General features: G+C 42.9%; 1 protein-coding gene across 20 annotated transcripts in view; it reads right to left on the bottom strand.

Moving 5' to 3' along the window:
• The window catches only part of HAO1 (hydroxyacid oxidase 1), an 89705-nt gene that overhangs the window by 63460 nt on the left and 7421 nt on the right, over positions 1-18824 (bottom strand). For all 20 annotated transcript variants that reach the window (XM_087777563.1, XM_087777560.1, XM_087777567.1 and 17 more), the window contains 4 exons: positions 15563-15714; positions 7033-7288; positions 3383-3558; positions 2332-2423 (listed from right to left, as the gene is read on the bottom strand). In XM_087777563.1, the coding sequence (XP_087633689.1) occupies positions 2332-2423; positions 3383-3558; positions 7033-7288; positions 15563-15714 (676 nt within the window). The remainder of the gene's footprint in view (positions 1-2331; positions 2424-3382; positions 3559-7032; positions 7289-15562; positions 15715-18824) is intronic.

Consider the following 18824-nt stretch of genomic DNA (forward strand, 5'->3'; position numbering starts at 1 on the left):
AATCAGGAAAGATACAAAACTGGAAGCCAAGTACTAAGGAGACTGGAAACAGTGTGTGGTAGTAAGACAAAAGTCATACAAACTCATGTCTTTCAAATACGGATGTAATTCATTTCCTTTCTAATGGATAAAAAATGACTAGGAGGTGGGGGGGGGGGAAACTTGAAAGTGCAGTTTGTTTTTAGATTCGGATTAGAATTTTCTTGAAGTATGGCACTTGCTGTGATTTTTTTTTTTTTCCCCTCCCTTTGGTTTTGCTCTCTTGCCAAACATATTTTGGATCTATTTCCATATACAGAGACCACTTTCTACATCCTGACAATCTCTACCAACATTAAAGTGCTATAATAACTAAAGTATGATGCAAACCATAATTAAAACATAGATTTCCTCAATGTGTAACTAGACACTAGAAATATTAACCAGCTTGGGTTCAGCTCATGTTCTGAAAACCCATGAAATTAAAGCAAATTATTATGTTTCTAAAACAGAAACATTTAGCATGATCCAAGACAGATATTTACATTACAAAAACTGCATTGTGAAATGTAGTTCTTTGTATGATGAAATCCAGTGAACACATCAGCTTTAATAGTGCTTTCTCCTCTGCACCGTGGTGTTGCAAAGGAATAACTCGTAGCAAGTAGTTTGCAAGTTTAATTTCTGTTCTACTGCAGTTGGCAAAAAATTAATTCATATTTCCTGAGCTTTCTCATTTCTCAAAATGGTGTTTTTAATATCCTCATACATTCTTCCTGTTGGATTACCTCACACACAGACTTGCTCAAGATTTTCAAATGCTCTTAGTGAAATTGGGGAATACATTCTCAAAAGGTGACAAGAAGATAAAGACGACAGAAGTTACAGAAGAAAAAGTCATTTCAGAAGTATGAGGCATCCACACTCTGAAAATTCAGTTCCCCTTAAGGTGTCAAACTTAATAGCTGCAAATTCTCCAACAGCACAAAATCACATTTAAAAAAAAAAAAAAAAATCTCAGTCTCTCATTTCAAACTGGAGAAGTCCTGACATCAGGGGGCCTTCTTCCTACCAGTCCCCAGGAGTACCTGAAGACAGTGAGGCAAGAGCATCTCAGAGGATAATGCCTCAACTCAGGGGACAATGCCTCAACTTCATTAACCATTTAGAAAACCATTTGTGCTGGTCTTTGGCTCCCCAATGCAGGGTTTGGCTGGTGCAGAACCAGCCAACACAACCAGGAGATCAATGGGGCCACGTGAAGACCTCAGAAAATCGGTGGGTGAAGGAATTTGGCTGGGGAAATCCTCAGCTGCCCCCAAGGAGATAAGCAGAGAGCAGAAGCGCTCCAGTGGAAGGGGGACATGCCAGTGGGGCAGCAGCCAAGCTTGATGTGCGAAACACTCTGCAGTGAAAAAGGGCTTACCTGTCCCCCTCTCCCTTCAGAAAATAACCATGGAAAACAGGAGATTTTTCATCAAGGACACATTAGGAATACTGAAACAGTCACAACTGGGCTTTGATTCTCTTCCTTTTCCTTCTCTTTTTACTTGGCTCAGCTTTCCCACACCAAATGAAGAAGGATGAGTGACGACTGGAATTTTGGGGGTTTTCCTTCAGCCTGAACACGTACTTTTTCATTTTCCTTTCCTTCTTTCTTTTTTGCCAGTTGAGAACTTCAAATCCCTTTTCACCTTTGGAAAAAGGCACAGGGTAGCACGACAAGGAAAAGGAAAAAGGAAAAACTGTAATTTAACCACCCTTTACCTTTTCCAAAGGTGAAAATGTTTGAAAGGAGAAAAATGGAGAGTTTCATTCTGCCTTTAGCTGTTCTGCAACTCTGTAATTTTTCAGAAGTCTCTGAAGAATATTAAAAGGGAAAAACAACTCTAGTACAACCTTCAGTGAACTGCAAACAGCAACAGGGGGTTTCAAAAAAGGATGAGAAAGGAAAAAGGACTAGAAAAAAGACTAGAAAAAAAATTCTTCAAGACTTTCCAATTTCTAAACATTTAACTGACAATAATACACTATCTGAAATTGCTCTTCTAGATTTCCATGCAGGGTGCTGCAGCCAAGGACAGGGTGCCCAGGTAGCTTGAACAACCAACCACGCGTAAACCCTCCTGTGGTTTTTTGCTTGATCTGACCAAGGGGAGGCTGTGTCTGACTCAGAGTATGATGTGACATACATAGAGAAGTAGAGACAGATTACTGCTCATGGGTTAAGGCATATAACACACATATTTACAGGTTTTGCCTCCAGCTACCATGTGTTCAGCTAAAGCAAGCAAGAAGCCAAAAGGTACAGAAAACCAGAGACTACTGGTGCATATTGGCACCAGTACTTACAGTTGCGGGGACCCCATCAAGCTGTCGTGCTCCATGATTTGACACCAGGATACCATTTACCCCAATCTTTACAGCTTCTTTAGCATCATCAGCTAGGAAAAAAACCCAAACAAACAAGATATACCCTTCCATAACTGGGAGCTTATTGACACTATGATGAGGGAAATTTTGGCATCCCTAAAAAAACATTACCAGCTAATGCAAAGCCACCTTAGGGCTTCATCCTTCCAAAGCCCCATCTCAACACAGAAAAAAGTTTTATCTTTAAGCAATAAGACCAGAAAAGTAATTTGAAATGGTGGAGCAGAACATTTTACCACTTTGGATTAGCAGCCAGTTTGGTTGCTAGCCTTTATTTTCTCTACTACGTCCCACAACTCATCGCTAAGGAGTTATCTTGCTAAATGATTTTCTCCAAGCCAAAATTATCGGCATGATTATAGTAATAATCCATACTTAATAAAACCACTTCACTGTGCTCAGTGCTCTTCTGACAGAATAGAAATCCAGCTTTCCTTTAAGCAGTGTACAACTCAGATCAGAGTTAGAGTTTACAGGTGCAATGAACAGAGCAAGTTCAGTCTTCCTGGCTGCATCTGATTTCCGATATAACTGATGTGTTGCCAGCCCACCAACTGCCTAGTCTAGTGATCAGTGGCTCTGGTCCCTACCTAATGAATGTCAAGGTAGACATGCTCTGTAGCAAAGACATACAAACCATCTGACAGCTCCAGGTACTTATTTAAGCAGCTGTTTCTGCAAGTGTCTTGGTTGCTGGGTTCCTAACCATGCATAAGGAAGAGAAGGTTTTTTCCCTTTGATTTTTTTTTGCCTCTGTTTTGGCAAATCTTCCCTACTTAGCACAGCGCAGAAATAGGAACGTGCATCCCACCATATTCCATATCAGGAAAGCAGATGCTTGCCATTAAAAAGCAATGCAGTTCTATGCAATTTTACAGAAATTTCCCCAGCATAAGCACTTTTCCTTCCCTGGTGCTGCTACGAGAAGAGACACCTTGCCTCCCCCATGAGAAGCAGCTGAGCTACACACCCCTGAGGATTCCTTTCGCAACGATGGGCAGCGAGGTCAGCCCTTGAAGCCATTTGATGTCCTCCCAATTGACGCTTGCATCAATCGCCTCGGCTACGTACACAGCCAGTCCACTATTTTCTCCGAAGTCTTTCCCTGAGGAGAATGCCAGGTCGCTGCTTGAAAAGTTTTTTAATCTAAAACGACAAAAAGATAGAAAACTAGTCTGAGAAAGATTCATTGTAGCCACAAATCAGTCCCTAACGTCAGCATTCAATATAGCTGTGTTAAACCTTTGCTGTACTGCAGGGCAGGAGCAGAAAACCCTATCCCAGCATGTCAGATCATAGTCATTAGTAAACCGAAACCTTTGGCTGGCAAAGCATTTGATAACACTGGTGTGAGTTTCTCTGGCTGAAGGCAACAGTCCTAGTGCTTTCAAAAGAAATAGGACAAAGTCCAAAATCTAAAGGTTCAGCATCAAAACCGCAATCAGGAGGGAAAACCCAGCAGTGAGAGCACTAATTTGGGCTCAAGCGTCTGTCGCCCCACAGACCTCCCGTGTGACTTTGGGCATGACACTTAGCCACTCCTTTTGCTTCAGTTTCCCACCATAAATTAGGAACAACATTTTCTGCCAGGAGCACGGTCAGGATAAATGCATCAGAGGCTGGGGGACATTCAGACCCTAGAGCAGGACAGGCTGGATGTGAGAAGAGAACATCAATCTTGCTTGACATAACCCAGGACCCACTGCAGTCAAGAGGTGCACCTCTACTTACCAGCAAAAATCCCCTTAGGTTTCATGCAGCAAATTTAGTTTTAATTCTGGGGGGTTTTTTTGTTGGTTTTTTGTTTTGGGGTGGTGGTGGTTTGTTTTTTTTTTTCCCCCTCCCAAATCCAGGCAATTCAGCTACTGGAGGGAATAGGGGACTGGAGGGGAGAAGAAGGAAGGGAAATTTTGTTAAGCTCCATGAGTTAGATGGGTCTGCATGAAGCCTTGCAAAGAATTCAGAATTTTCATCTGTCTGACAAGACCAACATCCAGCCAGTTCACCTTGTCTCTTTTTCGTATGTTTCCTTGTAAAATGTAGGGAGGGAAATTAAGTTCATATGAAAACATTAGCTATTATTATTTGCTCTTTAGCACCAAATCAATCTCACAGGTTCTAGGAACTGAATGGTAAGTGACAGCCCCTGCACCAAAGAGTACACCGACTTACTAGACAAAGCAGGAGAAGGGGGAAAAGAGGGCAAATAGAGAAATTTAGGCTGTGCTTGTATTAGAAAGCTGAAGCAGCCCCGAGTGCTCACAAGCCTTAAATCACCATCAGTGGATCTCGTACTGTCCCACACAAGGCCGATTGCTCTGTTCTTCAGAAACTGTCTTGTTCCACACTGCGCTATTTTATACTCATATTCCACATTTTGGGAAATGCATGGGGTTTTTTTTGCATGGAAACTGGCTAGTTTCACTGCTGATTTCATGCCTGAAACAAACAGCATTTCATATGGCTTTTCTGTTCAGCTCCAGGCCCAGAAGAAAATGAGAAAGGGGCGGGATCTCAGCAAGATCCAGCTTTTCAGCTGTTGGTTTGCGGAGGGTGGGGTACCCAGAGAAAAACAGAACCATGGATAAGATTATATGTTTTTCTTGGCCTGTGAAATGCAGATCAACACTTGAATGAATGTTGCCTTACATACATTTCTGAGCACAATGGCACCTTGTTGTTGCTTGAAAACTTTGTTGAAATCCTGAAGCCAAGAAAAAGTTATCACATAACTGAGCAGAGCCCCATGCTAGGAGAGTTTTGCCGCCGACTCTGCAACAAAACACTGTCCGAGGGTCATTCTGAAATCTGAAGTGGTTAATTCGAACCTTTAAAGATTACTCCAGCTTCATATTATTTCATACAGTTCACTCAAACAAAACCTTGTTACAGCTTGGTCAGGTGGAGTCAAAGTGTTTCAGAAATGCTCTATTTCTTTCCTCAAAAAGGAAATCGCTTTTGGGTTAGTTGACTCACATTCAAAAACTCTAACCCCAGGCCTTAAAATGATACTGCCCCTAAAAAAAGCTATTTAAACAATTTTTTCTTTTTTTTTTTTAGGTAAAATGACAGTGTGTATCAATAATGTTTTGTCAATCACAGATCTATAGCAGGATTATTCTATGGGGCATATTTTAATGTTATATTTGTCAGGGATTTTTTTGTTTTCTGGTGCTTTTCTCATAAGATTGTACTTTAATACGGAAATCATAGGCAGAGTTAAGGTTGCTCTGTCAACCTTCATCATATCATCTATTAGCTTCAAGTACAAGCGTATGGGAAGATCCGACACCCCAAGCTCTGGAGGTTTTTTTGCCTGCAAGGTGAAGAACCAGATGCATTGCAGAGACCCATGGCTTACCTTCAATTTGAATATTATGAAAAAGACGACCTCAGGATGTGATATTATATTTCTTGCTATGTTACATATGCTATGTACATAGTATAACATAACAGTCTTAGGAGACATAGGAAGAGCACTTCAGATCCATTGATAATATTCAAAACTAGCTTTCACCCAGAACTCAAACCAAAGCTAATCTGCTTCAAAATATGTTCAGCTATCCTTTATTTTGTCTTCTCTCCATTTTTGTGTTCATTTGCAGGCTCTGAATAAGAGCAAACACAGTAGTCTTAATTTATGCCATGGCAGACTGCAGTCGCTACTACCAAGACCTACCTGCAAGGTTCTCCCAAGGTTTTTAGCTCCATTTTGCAAACCCAAGATCCTGGATATCCCATCCACTAAATACTCTTCCAGTCAGTCCTTGGCTGCTCACACAGTGCCAGCACTTCAGCATATGTTTATCAGGGTGGTCTCTACAGTCTACCCATTTATATTTGCAAAAAGTTAGTGAAATCAGTGCCCTTACAACACCGCTGGATAACTCTGTTAAAATTAAGTTCTGTATAGGCCCTGCAGTAGAGAGGAACTAGAATTAGTGCTGAAGTCAATCACGAGGGCACAAATTCTTCTGAGATATAGAAAATTTCCCAAAACACAGATGGGGGTGGAAACTGTCCTCATGGAGAATTTAGAAATTTAGATCCCCATGTGTTTCTGTATTTGACTAAAAGAAGAGTTGAAGTTGCTTGGAAAGGGGCTCCGTGGTCAGCAGCAACATGGGCCTGGACCCAGTGCAGTGTCATAGGATAACATAGGTCAGAAGGAACCATAACATGGTTTGGAAGGGACCTTTGGTCCACTTAGTCCAGGCCCCCATTCAGAGCACAGCCAACTCTGCTCCTGGATCCAAGTTCAAAGCCAGAGCAGGTTGCACAGAGCTGTGTCCAGCTGAGTTTTGAAGATGTCTAAGGATATATTGACAGATGTACAAAGAAATGCCCCATCTCTCTAACTTAGTCACTCTGCAGCCTCATGTTGCCTGGCACACAGTGTCTTTTACGGTCTGAAAACAGAAAGCTTAGTTTTGACCCAAAGCAGATCATAGCCCAAGCACAGCAAGAGATATGTGCTCAGCTCCCCCATGTTATCACCCAGTGTGGTGTGTGGCACCTGGAAGAATTTCCTTGTGCCAGAGACAAATTTCCCCCACAGCACCTCATGGTGACTGTGGCACTGCCACACGCCCATCCCGCATCCCACCAGTGGGCACCTACCTGAGGTGGGGAGGAAGCTGGAACTTGTTGCGCACATCGTCGATGCGCCTGCCGAGGAACGGCGTGTCCACTGTCACAAAGATCCCTTTGTAGCCTGCTCTCTCGGCACGCTTCACGAGGGATTTGGTAACCTCCCGGTCCTTGTACACGTAAAGCTGCAGCCAGTGAAGGCCGGCTGGAGCTGCTTCAGCCACTTCTTCTATGGAAGAGGTGGCCCAGGAGCTCAGCATCATCCCTGTCCCCATTGCCTGGCAGGCTGGAGGAACACAAGGTTATATTTGAGATTACCCAAAACAGAGGCTTCTCTAAGCAGGAGCACTTGGCTCACTGGAGTGTGTCAGTGCCTGTAATTTCACACTGCCTTTCCTTAGTCTTAATGCATTTTCAGCCTTCCAGGGAATGCTACATTAACAGCCAACAGTTACTAATAGTGGTGGGCTGCTGTGAGAGCTCTCTGGCTTATTCTCTCTGTTTATAGGCAAATTTTTGGTGACTGCTGTCTGCACACTGTTTGGGATGATCCCTGCTCCAATACTGGAAAGAAAAGATATTATAATCAAACTAAGCCTAACCCATATGAGTAATTCTTTATCCTAATGGGGAGCCTGTTTGTAAGCCCCTAGCGTCTGGCTGCCACTTGTCAGTAGTTTTGGCTGGTACATTTAAGGACATACACACAAATATAGAGTTTTAAGTGATCTAAAAAAAAAAAAAAAAAATACCTTTAAGCCTTGCAACTTTTTGTACACTGCCACATTGCTGAAGATTGGTGTTTTGGGTCTGTCATTCTCAACATTGCTCTTCAGTCCTCCTCACCACTGCCACACACAGTCCCTTGAGCGTTTTGATCACAGCATTTTGGCTGCTTTCTCCCACCGCCAAAAAGTTCACTAGCGTTAAACCTATCTTTCTTGAAGTGCTCTTCTAGCAAATACCTGTTGTTATCCCTACAGAGTATTTCAAGGCATGATAAAACAGAAGGACACAGTTCAGCAGACAATTATTTAAAGGCTCGAGGGGGAAGCTCCACTTTTCTTTGTTTTAACACTTTTGCCTCCTGTCTTGTGGGCTGAAGGAGGACCACACGTCCATTGTGTGATCCCACACCTAAAGGTTCACACTTCTAGTAATAAAAAGGTAGAAGTTCTGATCTCACTGAGTAGGAGAAACACATCCCAAGTGGCAGTCCCCACCCAGGAGACCCCAAAATACAAAGATGAGCCAGTACAAGAGACCAGTGGTCTCCAAAGTCTCCGCTGAGACCAAAGGGACGGGTGCTCATGCCCTGTGTGTTTTGATCCCCTCTCTTTTACCTTCAAAAGCTGTGGAGTGAAATCACTCCTGAGGTGTGGGCAGCCCCAAGGTTAAATGTCATCCAACAATCCCAGATGGGGTCAAGCAGCCAGAGGCTCTGTGCCAGCTGCCTCCAACCCGGGCTGCACTACAAACCAGCTAACCTCATACAATTATATTTTTATGAATCTATCACTTATTCTTTTTGGAGTAATCTGTCACCTAATGTAAAATAAAGGAAAACACACTGTAAAACTCAAAAATATTATAGAAAGCCTTATTTTTCTTGGTCTACCGCAGTAGGCATGTTTTTAATGTAAATGGACCTCTGTTTCAAAACGTCATCTCCAGCCCATTGAGGAATTAAAAAGTGGTCTTTATGACAACATTTTATTAAATAAGGATTACAAGTCTCTTAGAGTGGAAACTTATGAACAGCTTATTCAAACAAATTGGTTACACCCTCCCACAGCCACCAGGCAGCTTTCAATCGGTGGAAATACAGTAGCAACAAACCAAAACATTCTGCATTTTAGCCATTTAATTTGTCCCCTTAAGATTACTGAAAAGAGTTCCCTCTCACAGATTAATTACCTAGAAATTAGTTTCTTCTGAAGAACCCATGCATACTGAATTCCTAAAGTCCTGTAAAATCCGCTGTGGTGGGTTATCGCAAATCCCATAAGTGATTTGCCAAATCAAGTCCATTAAGTGATGCTAAGAAACAAGGGATCTGCATTCCTGTTGCTCTGTCAAATATGAGTTCGTGAATGAGACGGAGGGTTGCTAACCCAGCAATTGCAAAACCCTCAGATCAGATAAGGGAAAAATGTAAATGTTATGGTTCAATCCGCCTTTAGGTATCCATTTATTTCCATTTTTACTTTTATTTTCAAGTCTACCTCTACAGCCCTACGGACACAAAAATAGTTGCAAAAGCAAAAATTAAAATAGAAACTGCACAATAAAATATACTCGGTGAAGGGAAGATTTAAAACACAAATATATGGTATTATTTAAAATAATACCATATCCTTTCAACTTATCTGCATACATGGCAATAGAGAAGATGCTGCTTTCATCTTATTTAAGATTAGATTTAAGCAGTTTGGTTCAATCAGAGTTCAAGTGTCCCAAACTGGGTTATGGCGTTTTCACGAAAGCATACTCGCAAAATTCCTCTCGTCTACCCTGTAAAGTTAACAACTCTCTGGTAAAGCACCAGCTCAACACATGTATTTTGGATCTGCACGGTCAAATTCAAACTTTACAAACACAAAATTTTTCAAAGTTTTAGAGATTCCGAGTTCCAATTTTAGTTGATCTGTACTTGATCTTGGTCATTTTAAAGCTTGTTTTGACAATTTTTCTAGACTTTCAAAAACATATGATACATAGTCCTGAAGTGTTGCCAGATTCCGGGTTTTTTTCTACCTCAAATCAGGTTTTGCTAAAAATATACTCCCATTTCTTGCACATTTAGCTGCAGTTGAAGAAAACAGAAGCAATTCATTTCCTCCAGCAACTCTGTTTTACACTTCAGTTTTGAGGTGCTGCAAATATTATTCTTACAAATCAGTCCTGGATCCATACTCCCATGGGACACGGTTGCGGCAATGTGTGACATTTGCCAGAGTTTAAACATCAGATTTTTGTAAACCAGCCTTTCCTCATGCCACTTCAGATTGCTTTTAGTCTTTTTTTTTCTTTTTGTCTTCTTTTAATCCTGAGCATTGCCCAAAGCACGCATTTACCTTTGTGCACACTGCGGGTTCCCATTGAGGTCAATGACAGTGCAGAGAGCATGGCATTAGCCACACACAGGAGGCCAGGAAAAGGATTTTGATATCACAAGGATAAGACTTCACATTATTTGTACTCCACCTTGTTTCAGGGCCAGATGCAACTAGAACTGGGGTAGGGTGGGGTGCCTAGGAAAGGGAAGCTTCACAGCCTTCACTCCACAGCTGCCTTGAGTGGGTGCAGGTGCCTCAGCCCCACTGCTACCTGCCTGTACTTAGCCCAGGGAAGCCCAGAGCAAGGACATATCTTTGCACCAGGGAACATAAACCTCAGTCAACTGGGGCTTTCCTCATTCTTGGGGAATTCAACTGAAGTATTTTACATAGCAACAAATCAAGGTTGACCATGGGACAGGACCCACTTGGGAAGTCCACAGGAGAACAGAGTGATAATATTTTTTAACTTTTTTTTCATCCTGAAACCTCAGAGTCTCCTTCCCATCTCTGATGGGATATTACTTCATTAACTGGTACAGGAAGGGCATGGAGTTTGTCCCTATGGGCAACCCAGAAGCAACATACTTCAGGAAGGACACTGGAGAAAAGCCCAGTTTAAGCTTGCATATTTTGTCAGGATTACCTTGTATGGGAATGGGAACTCTTGCTATTTTTCTCTAGCTGTACAAATTCCCGTCATTTCCCTTTTAGGGGCATCTCAGAAGCATGGCAGCCAAACTGCCCCACAGCGGTCATTCTTCCCTGAATCCACCAGTGAATCCACTGTCTCCAAGTTAGGGGCCAGAGGACATTACTTGGGATCAACGCAATGTCCTTTTGGCACGGTGGTATTTCTCAAGAGAAGTATCTATGTTCTTGGAGCTGCATCTCCTAAGAAACAGAGTTGTTTAAAGTACTTAACATTACTCTCTTGACGAAACACACTTGGCTGAGAAATCCCCTGCCCAGCCTTACCTCACTTACCCCTTACAAAATGCTGCGTGCGAGTTGTGCCTACGATCATTTTGTTGACACAACACATTTTGTCAGCTGTGCAGGAAGGCTGGAGGCAGCAGGGAAAAATACGTGTGGCCAAAATGGATCTGGCTGGTCTAGGAGGGCTGTCATGCCAGACTGCCCGTGTACACTTGCATCAGAAAGTCCCCTGGCCATGCCGGTCTCTGGGGGGAGTCAGGGCCAGGTCAGTCCAGGCCATGTGAATATTGTCCTCTCAATGACTCCGAAGTAGTCATACCTCAAAATTAACATTTTTTTGGAACGCCACATAGGTAACAGTTGAAAGATGGGTAAAGTCCTGCTATTTTCACTGTGTCTGAGCACAAAAAGCAACAGATCGCAAAATCCCTCCTTCACAGTCACGGGCCTGTCTGATGAGCACAAGGAACCTGAATTCGGATGCTCAGCAGCATCAAAGGAAACAAAAACCATGGTAGAAGTCTGTTAAGAGCCAGAGGAAAAAAGGTGTTGCTCCCTCTCTAGTGGAAACGATAGAGCTGTGAGTAACTGAACTAAAACAAGGGGGGAAAAAGAAAGCTTTTCAGTCAATATTCCTATTCCCTATTTGGCAAAGCAAATGGTGCAGTCACATTGCAGGTAATGGTGAAACCCTCCTTGCGTCAGCAGTAACTCAGAAAGTTGTTTGAGAACAATTGCAGATAGTAAACATAAAAACATCAGATCCGAATAACTATCATTCAAAGTTTTCAAAAGATCTGGTCAAGAACAGAGTCAGGCTGTCCAGGCTGATTTTCAGTAAGTCAGAGAGAAGTCAGGTATCGCAATACTGCTTCTGGGCTAAAACAAGAGAATATAAGGTAATCGGTGAGTAAGAGAGCATTATGTAATTAGCAGCAATATAAACAGAATAAAAATCTCAATAAAATAATGCTATATATCTGTTTATAATCGATTAAGGTTTCAAAAAATTGCTATTTCTCGCTAAGCAGCTGGATGGTGCACAAGATTTTGTTTCAGTGTACTCAAAGGCGCGTCCTGTTTACAGGAGCATGAGTACTACTGCACTTGCAGGGAGTGCTGACTGAAGACAACACAGTCGGGATGGCAAATGAGTGTCTTTGTATGGAGGAATAGTGAACCTTCTGATGGACAAGCAAGAAAAAAAATAAAAATCAAGGGGTTTGTTGAAAAGTGTTTAGAGAACAGCCCTTTGCTCTTTAATGGTGGCTAAGATTATTCATCAAATTTGGCAAATATTTTTAGTTAAAGAGGTTGAAATTGGAGTGGTAAGGATGAGAAAAATTCACCTAAGTCAAAATGTCATATGTTGATATTTTCAAAATGGAAATGTTTTCTTCCAAGCTAACACTTTTGTTTCAGAACAGAACTGTGGCTAAAAGCATTAGCTAGTAGGAAAATGAAATAAAACATTATGTTTTGGATCAAATTATACATTTCTGTTAATCCAAAACACTTTTTCCTCCTGATTTTTCAGTTTCTACTGAACAGAAAATCCATTATTTGGAAGATTGCCACATACACTGATGAACTACAACTACAATGCTAGGGAATACACTTGAAGACCGACCTGGAAAAACTGGAACAACTGCCAAGGTCTGTGAAATTGTTACAAGGACAGGAGAGCTTTCTCTATAAGGAAGGACTCCAGGTCTATTTAGACATGTCAAAGAAAACTGAGGAGCAATCTTATTACAGCCTATATGGACAATGTTTTTTTCTTTTTCTTAAAGTCTAGCTAACAGAAGTATAAGCAAATCCAACATCTGGGTTTGAAGCTGTACAACTTTTGACCATGATTACAGCTTATTCTGCTCAGAGTGGAGTTAGTTAACCTTTGGAATAACTTACATTGTGTTGGATGGCCTGTCACCAGCAACTTTTAAAATTACAATTCAACATTTTTCCCAAAAGAGATCCTTTACTAATGAACAGAATTATCAGTGAAGGTGTGTTTAAGGCAAGCTGCCAGACTTTACCCTATTTAGGTTAAGATGCATGCTCCTTTCCACCAGCTTCATTGCTGCAGGAGAGCATCCCTTGAGGAGCAGCAACTCCCAAAACCCTGACAAGCCCCAAAGTAGAGGGATGGTGAGGGCAGAGAGTTTTACTTAATGAGAGACACCATGACATGCCCTTGTCCCTAGAGAGGACATTTATGCTGCAACCTGCAGGCAAACCCACTGGAAGAGCAGAGCATTTCAAAGCACAATGCTGTTGCTTAAGGGAATTCCTTGGCGGGATCAGGCATTGTTCTCAAAACACAGAAAGGTAGGGGAAGGAGTTGTTATTGCTGTCTGCACCAGCCTGCTCTGCAGGTAAGGATGGTGTGAACCCAAGATTATCTCTAGCCCAACCAGGCAGATGTGTGGCTTGTGGCATGCACCAAACAGTGCCTGGGCATGGGCACGTGCACACCGTGGGTGCTCCTTTGGGCAGCTGCCATGCCCCCTGACATGAGGGGGGCTTCCCTGGCTGGGAACAGGCAAGATTCAGACCATGCTGTGCTTTCAAGGATCATCACAACAGCAGAGGCACCACCACATACGTCACTTCCTACACACCTGAGCCAAAAGTCAAGCTTACGAAGTATGCCAGGCTTTGCAAAAGCCACAAGACTACGGATCAGACTTTCTTGGCTTACGTAAATTGGTGCAGCTGAAGCAAAACCTGTTCTAAAGCAACCAACAATCTGCTCACTTATATTTCAGAGGTATCACAGAGTTTAAGAGAAGTTGGATGTAGCAAACCCCCTGGATCCCAAATGTCTCAAGTTTAAGAGAACTTTTAAGCCAAACGTGTACTTTACAGCTAATCCCTGTCATCTTATAGGGTCAAATGAAAAGCTTGGCACTGAATGCCCCACTCCACCTCCATCAGAACACAAAACCTAAGCCGTATTTTTTCTACAAGCAATGCTAATGCAATACAGCGGGTGTGATTTTAATTACACTGTCCTTTGAAAGCGATGAAAAATTTACCAGCTCCCATGGATATGTTTATTTGACCGCACATTCAAACCGTTGCCAGTACACCAAGCTCTCCTAGCTTGAAAACCCAAGAGCATTAAATGCAATAATCATATGTTAAAGTTTGAAAATGTAAGTGCACAAAAGTCAGGAAATTCCACAATTAAGTTATCTACCACAACCATAACTCAACCCTAGTAGTCAGCCTTATTGTACCACTTGACTTCACATGCCATTATAGATTTATGCCTTAAAATGTGGCCGGGCCATAGCATTGGTGGGAATTTTTGCTAAGGAACATCCTGAATTTGGTATGTTTCGAATCTCGCTCTTAACATTGCATTAATATGTTTGCACTTAACATTACAGCATAATGCTTCAGAGTTTCCTCTCAGCATAACCTGGGCCAGAAATAATCTGCAAGGGTTGCCAAAGGACAGGACAGCACCAAGGCATCCCACCAGACATCGCTTCGCAAACCAATTCAAGGTATTTGAGCTCCATCGTGTGGAATGTGCCTGCACATACAATAGGCATAAAATATTTGGCTTCCTAATAAATCTCTTGGGAAGGGGGAAAAAAAAAAAATGTATCCCCAAACACACTATAAAATCAGAGAAATCTGCTTTTACAGAGATTACTGCTGGAGTTGTGCTGCAGCCCATCACAGTGCACATCACAGCAACACAGCTTTTTAATGAGAATTGAGACCAGGTCCCGCTGCAGGGCAGATACTTAGACTCACTTCACACTGGCATTTGCTGCATTGGTCATGGAAACGCTGTTAGATAAATATCTCAACCACACATGGTATTTATTTTTTTTAAATATTACCTATTTAGATTTTGTATCCTTTTTCATTCAGTGCTAGAGCACTGAAACACACAGCCCGATGCTGTTTGTATGCAACAGGCACATCGTGTGACCTTTCTTAGATTTTGTGTCACCCTACAGCTCAGGTTATAGGAGCAAGAAACCATTTCACATCTGAATTCTGGTTAACATCCCGTTTCTTGCAGCCTTTTAGGCTGCAGCCTCCATGCTGGCAACGTCTTCATGCAGCATCTAGCGCAGAGGGGCCCTTATCTCACCGGCTCCCTGGGATGCACTCAAAGAGCTCTCTTCAAACCAAGTATTTTTCCCAGACAAGCAAAGGCTTCTGAATTTCTAGAAGCAGTTCTGTAACAGGAAGAATGTTGCCGTGACTATATATATGGTTATATTTATAGAATGTATAGAAAGATATATAGATAGATGTAGTTTTCAATTTTGTGTTTGTTACAAATGATTCCCCTCTTACATACTGCCTTTCTCATCCCTGTTTTACAGCGAGGGAGAACCCATGCACAAAACAGACAAAGGAAAACAGTAAAAACAAAACCAAAAATAAACCCGATTACTCTGAGCAGCAACTCAAACCCATCCCGGCCACAACATCAGGAGCAAGAAACCAAGCTGGACTTCACAACCAGCAAGCACAATATTACTCTGTTCATCTCTAACTCACTGCGGTGGGGACTTTGCATGGTTTACCTTTAGCAGTAGCCGTCTCTCCATCAGCGTGAGCCATGCGCTGCATAGCAGTCGCTCCAACGCAGACCGGCATGCTGATTTTCTGCCCCAAGACTGAGGTTGACAGGTCCATTACTGACACGTCCCTGAGCACCCGGGGGTACAGCTTCCATCTGACACAGAGCCAAATAAAGAGAATAAAAAGCCTGCTTTGTCAGGGTTATTTACAGTTCCTAATGGGCAAGAGCAGATTTTCCTGCTGTCAGGAGAAACGAGGTGAAAGCTGTGTTGGGGCTGGAGCAGAACTTAATTGCATGACCCAGAGCTGCAGCAGGACCCACGAAATGCACAAAGCCAGGAGGGAGCAGGCAAGGAGGGACCGAAGTCCATGGAGGGTAAAAGAGGCAAAGAGCCTTTGAATATTATTGGCTGGTACCATTTGAAAAAAAAAAAAAAAAAGACAGAAGCTGCAAAATAATGAGGTTCACAGTGAGCATCAGGCTCCTCGAAAGCCTTGGGGCAGAATTGGATGACAGAGGGTGTGCAGGAACTGGAGAAGTCATCAGCCCCCCTCAGTTATTCCTTCTATGGACTAGGGAGCCAAAAGACATGGGATTTTTGAATAAAACTAGCCTGGCCAGCATGCTTAGCCCTCCCTGCCCCTGTGCTATGGGTGTCTGCAGTGAGACGACACAGAAAGGAGCTGCCACATGGGAAGCGGATGGGCAGGATGGAGGAGTGTAGGACTGCATCTGTGCTGGCACGGAGGTGGAGTTGCTTTGCTTGGAGAGGTCCTGTTCCCAGCGGTCGCCGGCCGCCGTGCATCATATAGTCCCTGGGACTACAGCTGCAGCCCCAGGGACAGCCCATCGTACCGCAGGGACTCCAGACTTCCAGGAAAAGACCAAACGCGGCCACTATAATTTGGTGCAGGAAAAGACCAAGTAGCACAACTGCTTTCCCAATAGGGCAAATTACAAACTAGTCCTTGAATGATGTGGTCCAGCATCTGCTCAACCATTCCTGACCTTGCTTGGCCTTCAACGTGTCGACCAGAAACCACATCAACCCAGAGCTGGGCTTATTCTCCACTGGGGTCTTTAGCCCAGATACAAATGGAAGCTGACTCCAAAACAGAGCAAACTAAAACACACTTAATCTGAAATTATAATTTATTGCGGTCAGGCTGGACATCGCATGCTTGCGCACATAGAAACTTATCTTCCCCCTCCCCCCAACAGCAGCACAAGAGGATCGTGATCCCTTTTATGGGGTCAACTAGGTGACACTGCAATATCCAAATCTATCTTGATAGGGTTGCATTCCTGACGTTACCTGTGAAATTGGACTTTTTCTCACCATCCAGGGGATGTCGCAGCACAGCCACTGTTACTACAAGCCACAAGAGGGTGTGCAATAGTAGGGGCTGCCTCTCCACACAGATGTGTGCGGAGCCAAACCCTCTCTGCAAGAGACAGTAGGGTACGCCTCAACCTCTCACTAAGGCATCCCTCCCTCTTAGAGGACTCTGCACTTTTAGATGATGGCTATTAAATTTTAGTTAGAGAAAATAAAAGCTTAAGTTCTAGTACTGCTAGAACCTGACTACCTGCTCAGCACTAGAAAGCCTAAGACTGATGTTATAATTACTACTAGCAAGGAGAGAGCAACCAGAACCACTATTACCCTCCGACTATGCTCCGACAGCAAGTAGTAGTCAGCTTGAGCTTGCATATTAAGCTGACAAGTTAGAAAAAAAGAAAAAAAAAAAAAGACCCAATCTCATCATTTTATAGAAAGATCAAGAGACATTTCCATAAGAAGCCTGGGACAGAGCCAGGATGAGACCCAAATTTCTGCAGCCCTAGAGCACCGGGTCATGCCAGCTCTCCAGGAAGCGCGCCCCAGGGAGGAGAAAGATAGTTATGATGCTTGGAAGAAGACGTGTGGTTGTGGGAGTCAGCTGTATTATTCGATGCCAAGACACACACTGCAAGTATGTCCTCTCAGACTTGTTTTCAGGCTATTGTATCAGTGTGTTATTTTTCAGGGGAGGATGGGCTGAGGGTGGGACAAAGAAAACATGACTTTTTCTTCCCCCTTTCTTTCTAATTCTCATTCCGAAGGCTTTCTCCCAGCTCTAAGACATCTTTTCCCAGCAAATATAAAGAAAGCAAAAATCCTTTAATAACCTTGTTCATTTTTACAGTCAAACTCAAAAGCATAAGGATGTGAAGTATCTCCCTCTTCCCCAGCCTCCTAGTTTCTCTGCTGTTCCAGACCTGTCAGAATTTTAACTGGTGCAAACCATCTCAAAGGACATGTGTGAGTGTCAATCCTGAAGTACCAACATTTCTGTAGTGTTTTTAGCTTGGCAAAAGAAACAAAGAGCAAAAAATCCTCCCAACAGTGTACGCAAGAAAAACGATGTTGTTTCAAGCAGCGATAAACAGCCTCCTTCCCAGTCACCTTTATGTACCATCAAATTACTCCGTCCCTCAGCTTTTTGTGGTCCTCAGGCTCATTAGTCCCAGACTTTAAATATAAATGTCTCCTCTGATGCCTTCTGTGGCTTCTCTTCCCCTCGCACCTTATCAGGTTGCATCCTCTAGACCAACATCAAATCAATACTCAGAACTGAGTATTTGCTCACACCAAAAGGGATCACTACCTTAGTATTATACTTTTAAAATAAAACCTGATCTTGCTTTGGAAACATGGGTTTTTTTCAGCTATGAGTTTGCTGGACACTTCAAGTGAGGCATTTTCTGGACAAGCCATAGGGAAATGCCCTTAACAACAGCAAACAAAACCCAAGGGCAGTACTTCCCACTAACTGGAGCGCGCGTTCATTAGGCTGCCACACACCACCTGCTTCCTCCAAGTCTTTGAGTGAAAAGATTTCCTGGATATTTTGTAAAAACCTTGTGTATTTTTTTTTATTCATCTTCTCATCACCCACATTTTTTTCCAGCCAAGTCCACACTCGCATGCTGCAATCAGCGATTGCCAGTGAGTGCATCTTTTTTCCCAGCTGGAAGCAGGGAGATGCCGCAGTGGGGAAGGCAGCAAGCACTCCCGATTTAGGCAACTTCAGCTAAATGCTGTTTTGAAAGAAGGACGAAAGGAAAGGAGCGGGGATTAGGGTTTTTTTCCCCCCCCTTTTCCCTCTATGTTAAAAAAATTCAGAATGTAAATTATGTTGCAGTTGGGCAAGAGGGAAGCACTCACTGCTTTCCCCACTCATTTTCAGCTGTGAAAAATGCTGAAATTTTCAAACTGC

Source organism: Nipponia nippon, unplaced genomic scaffold (assembly GCF_047370975.1).
Source record: "Nipponia nippon isolate SJK-2023a ecotype South Korea unplaced genomic scaffold, ASM4737097v1 scaffold_4, whole genome shotgun sequence".
Lineage (NCBI taxonomy): Eukaryota > Metazoa > Chordata > Aves > Pelecaniformes > Threskiornithidae > Nipponia > Nipponia nippon.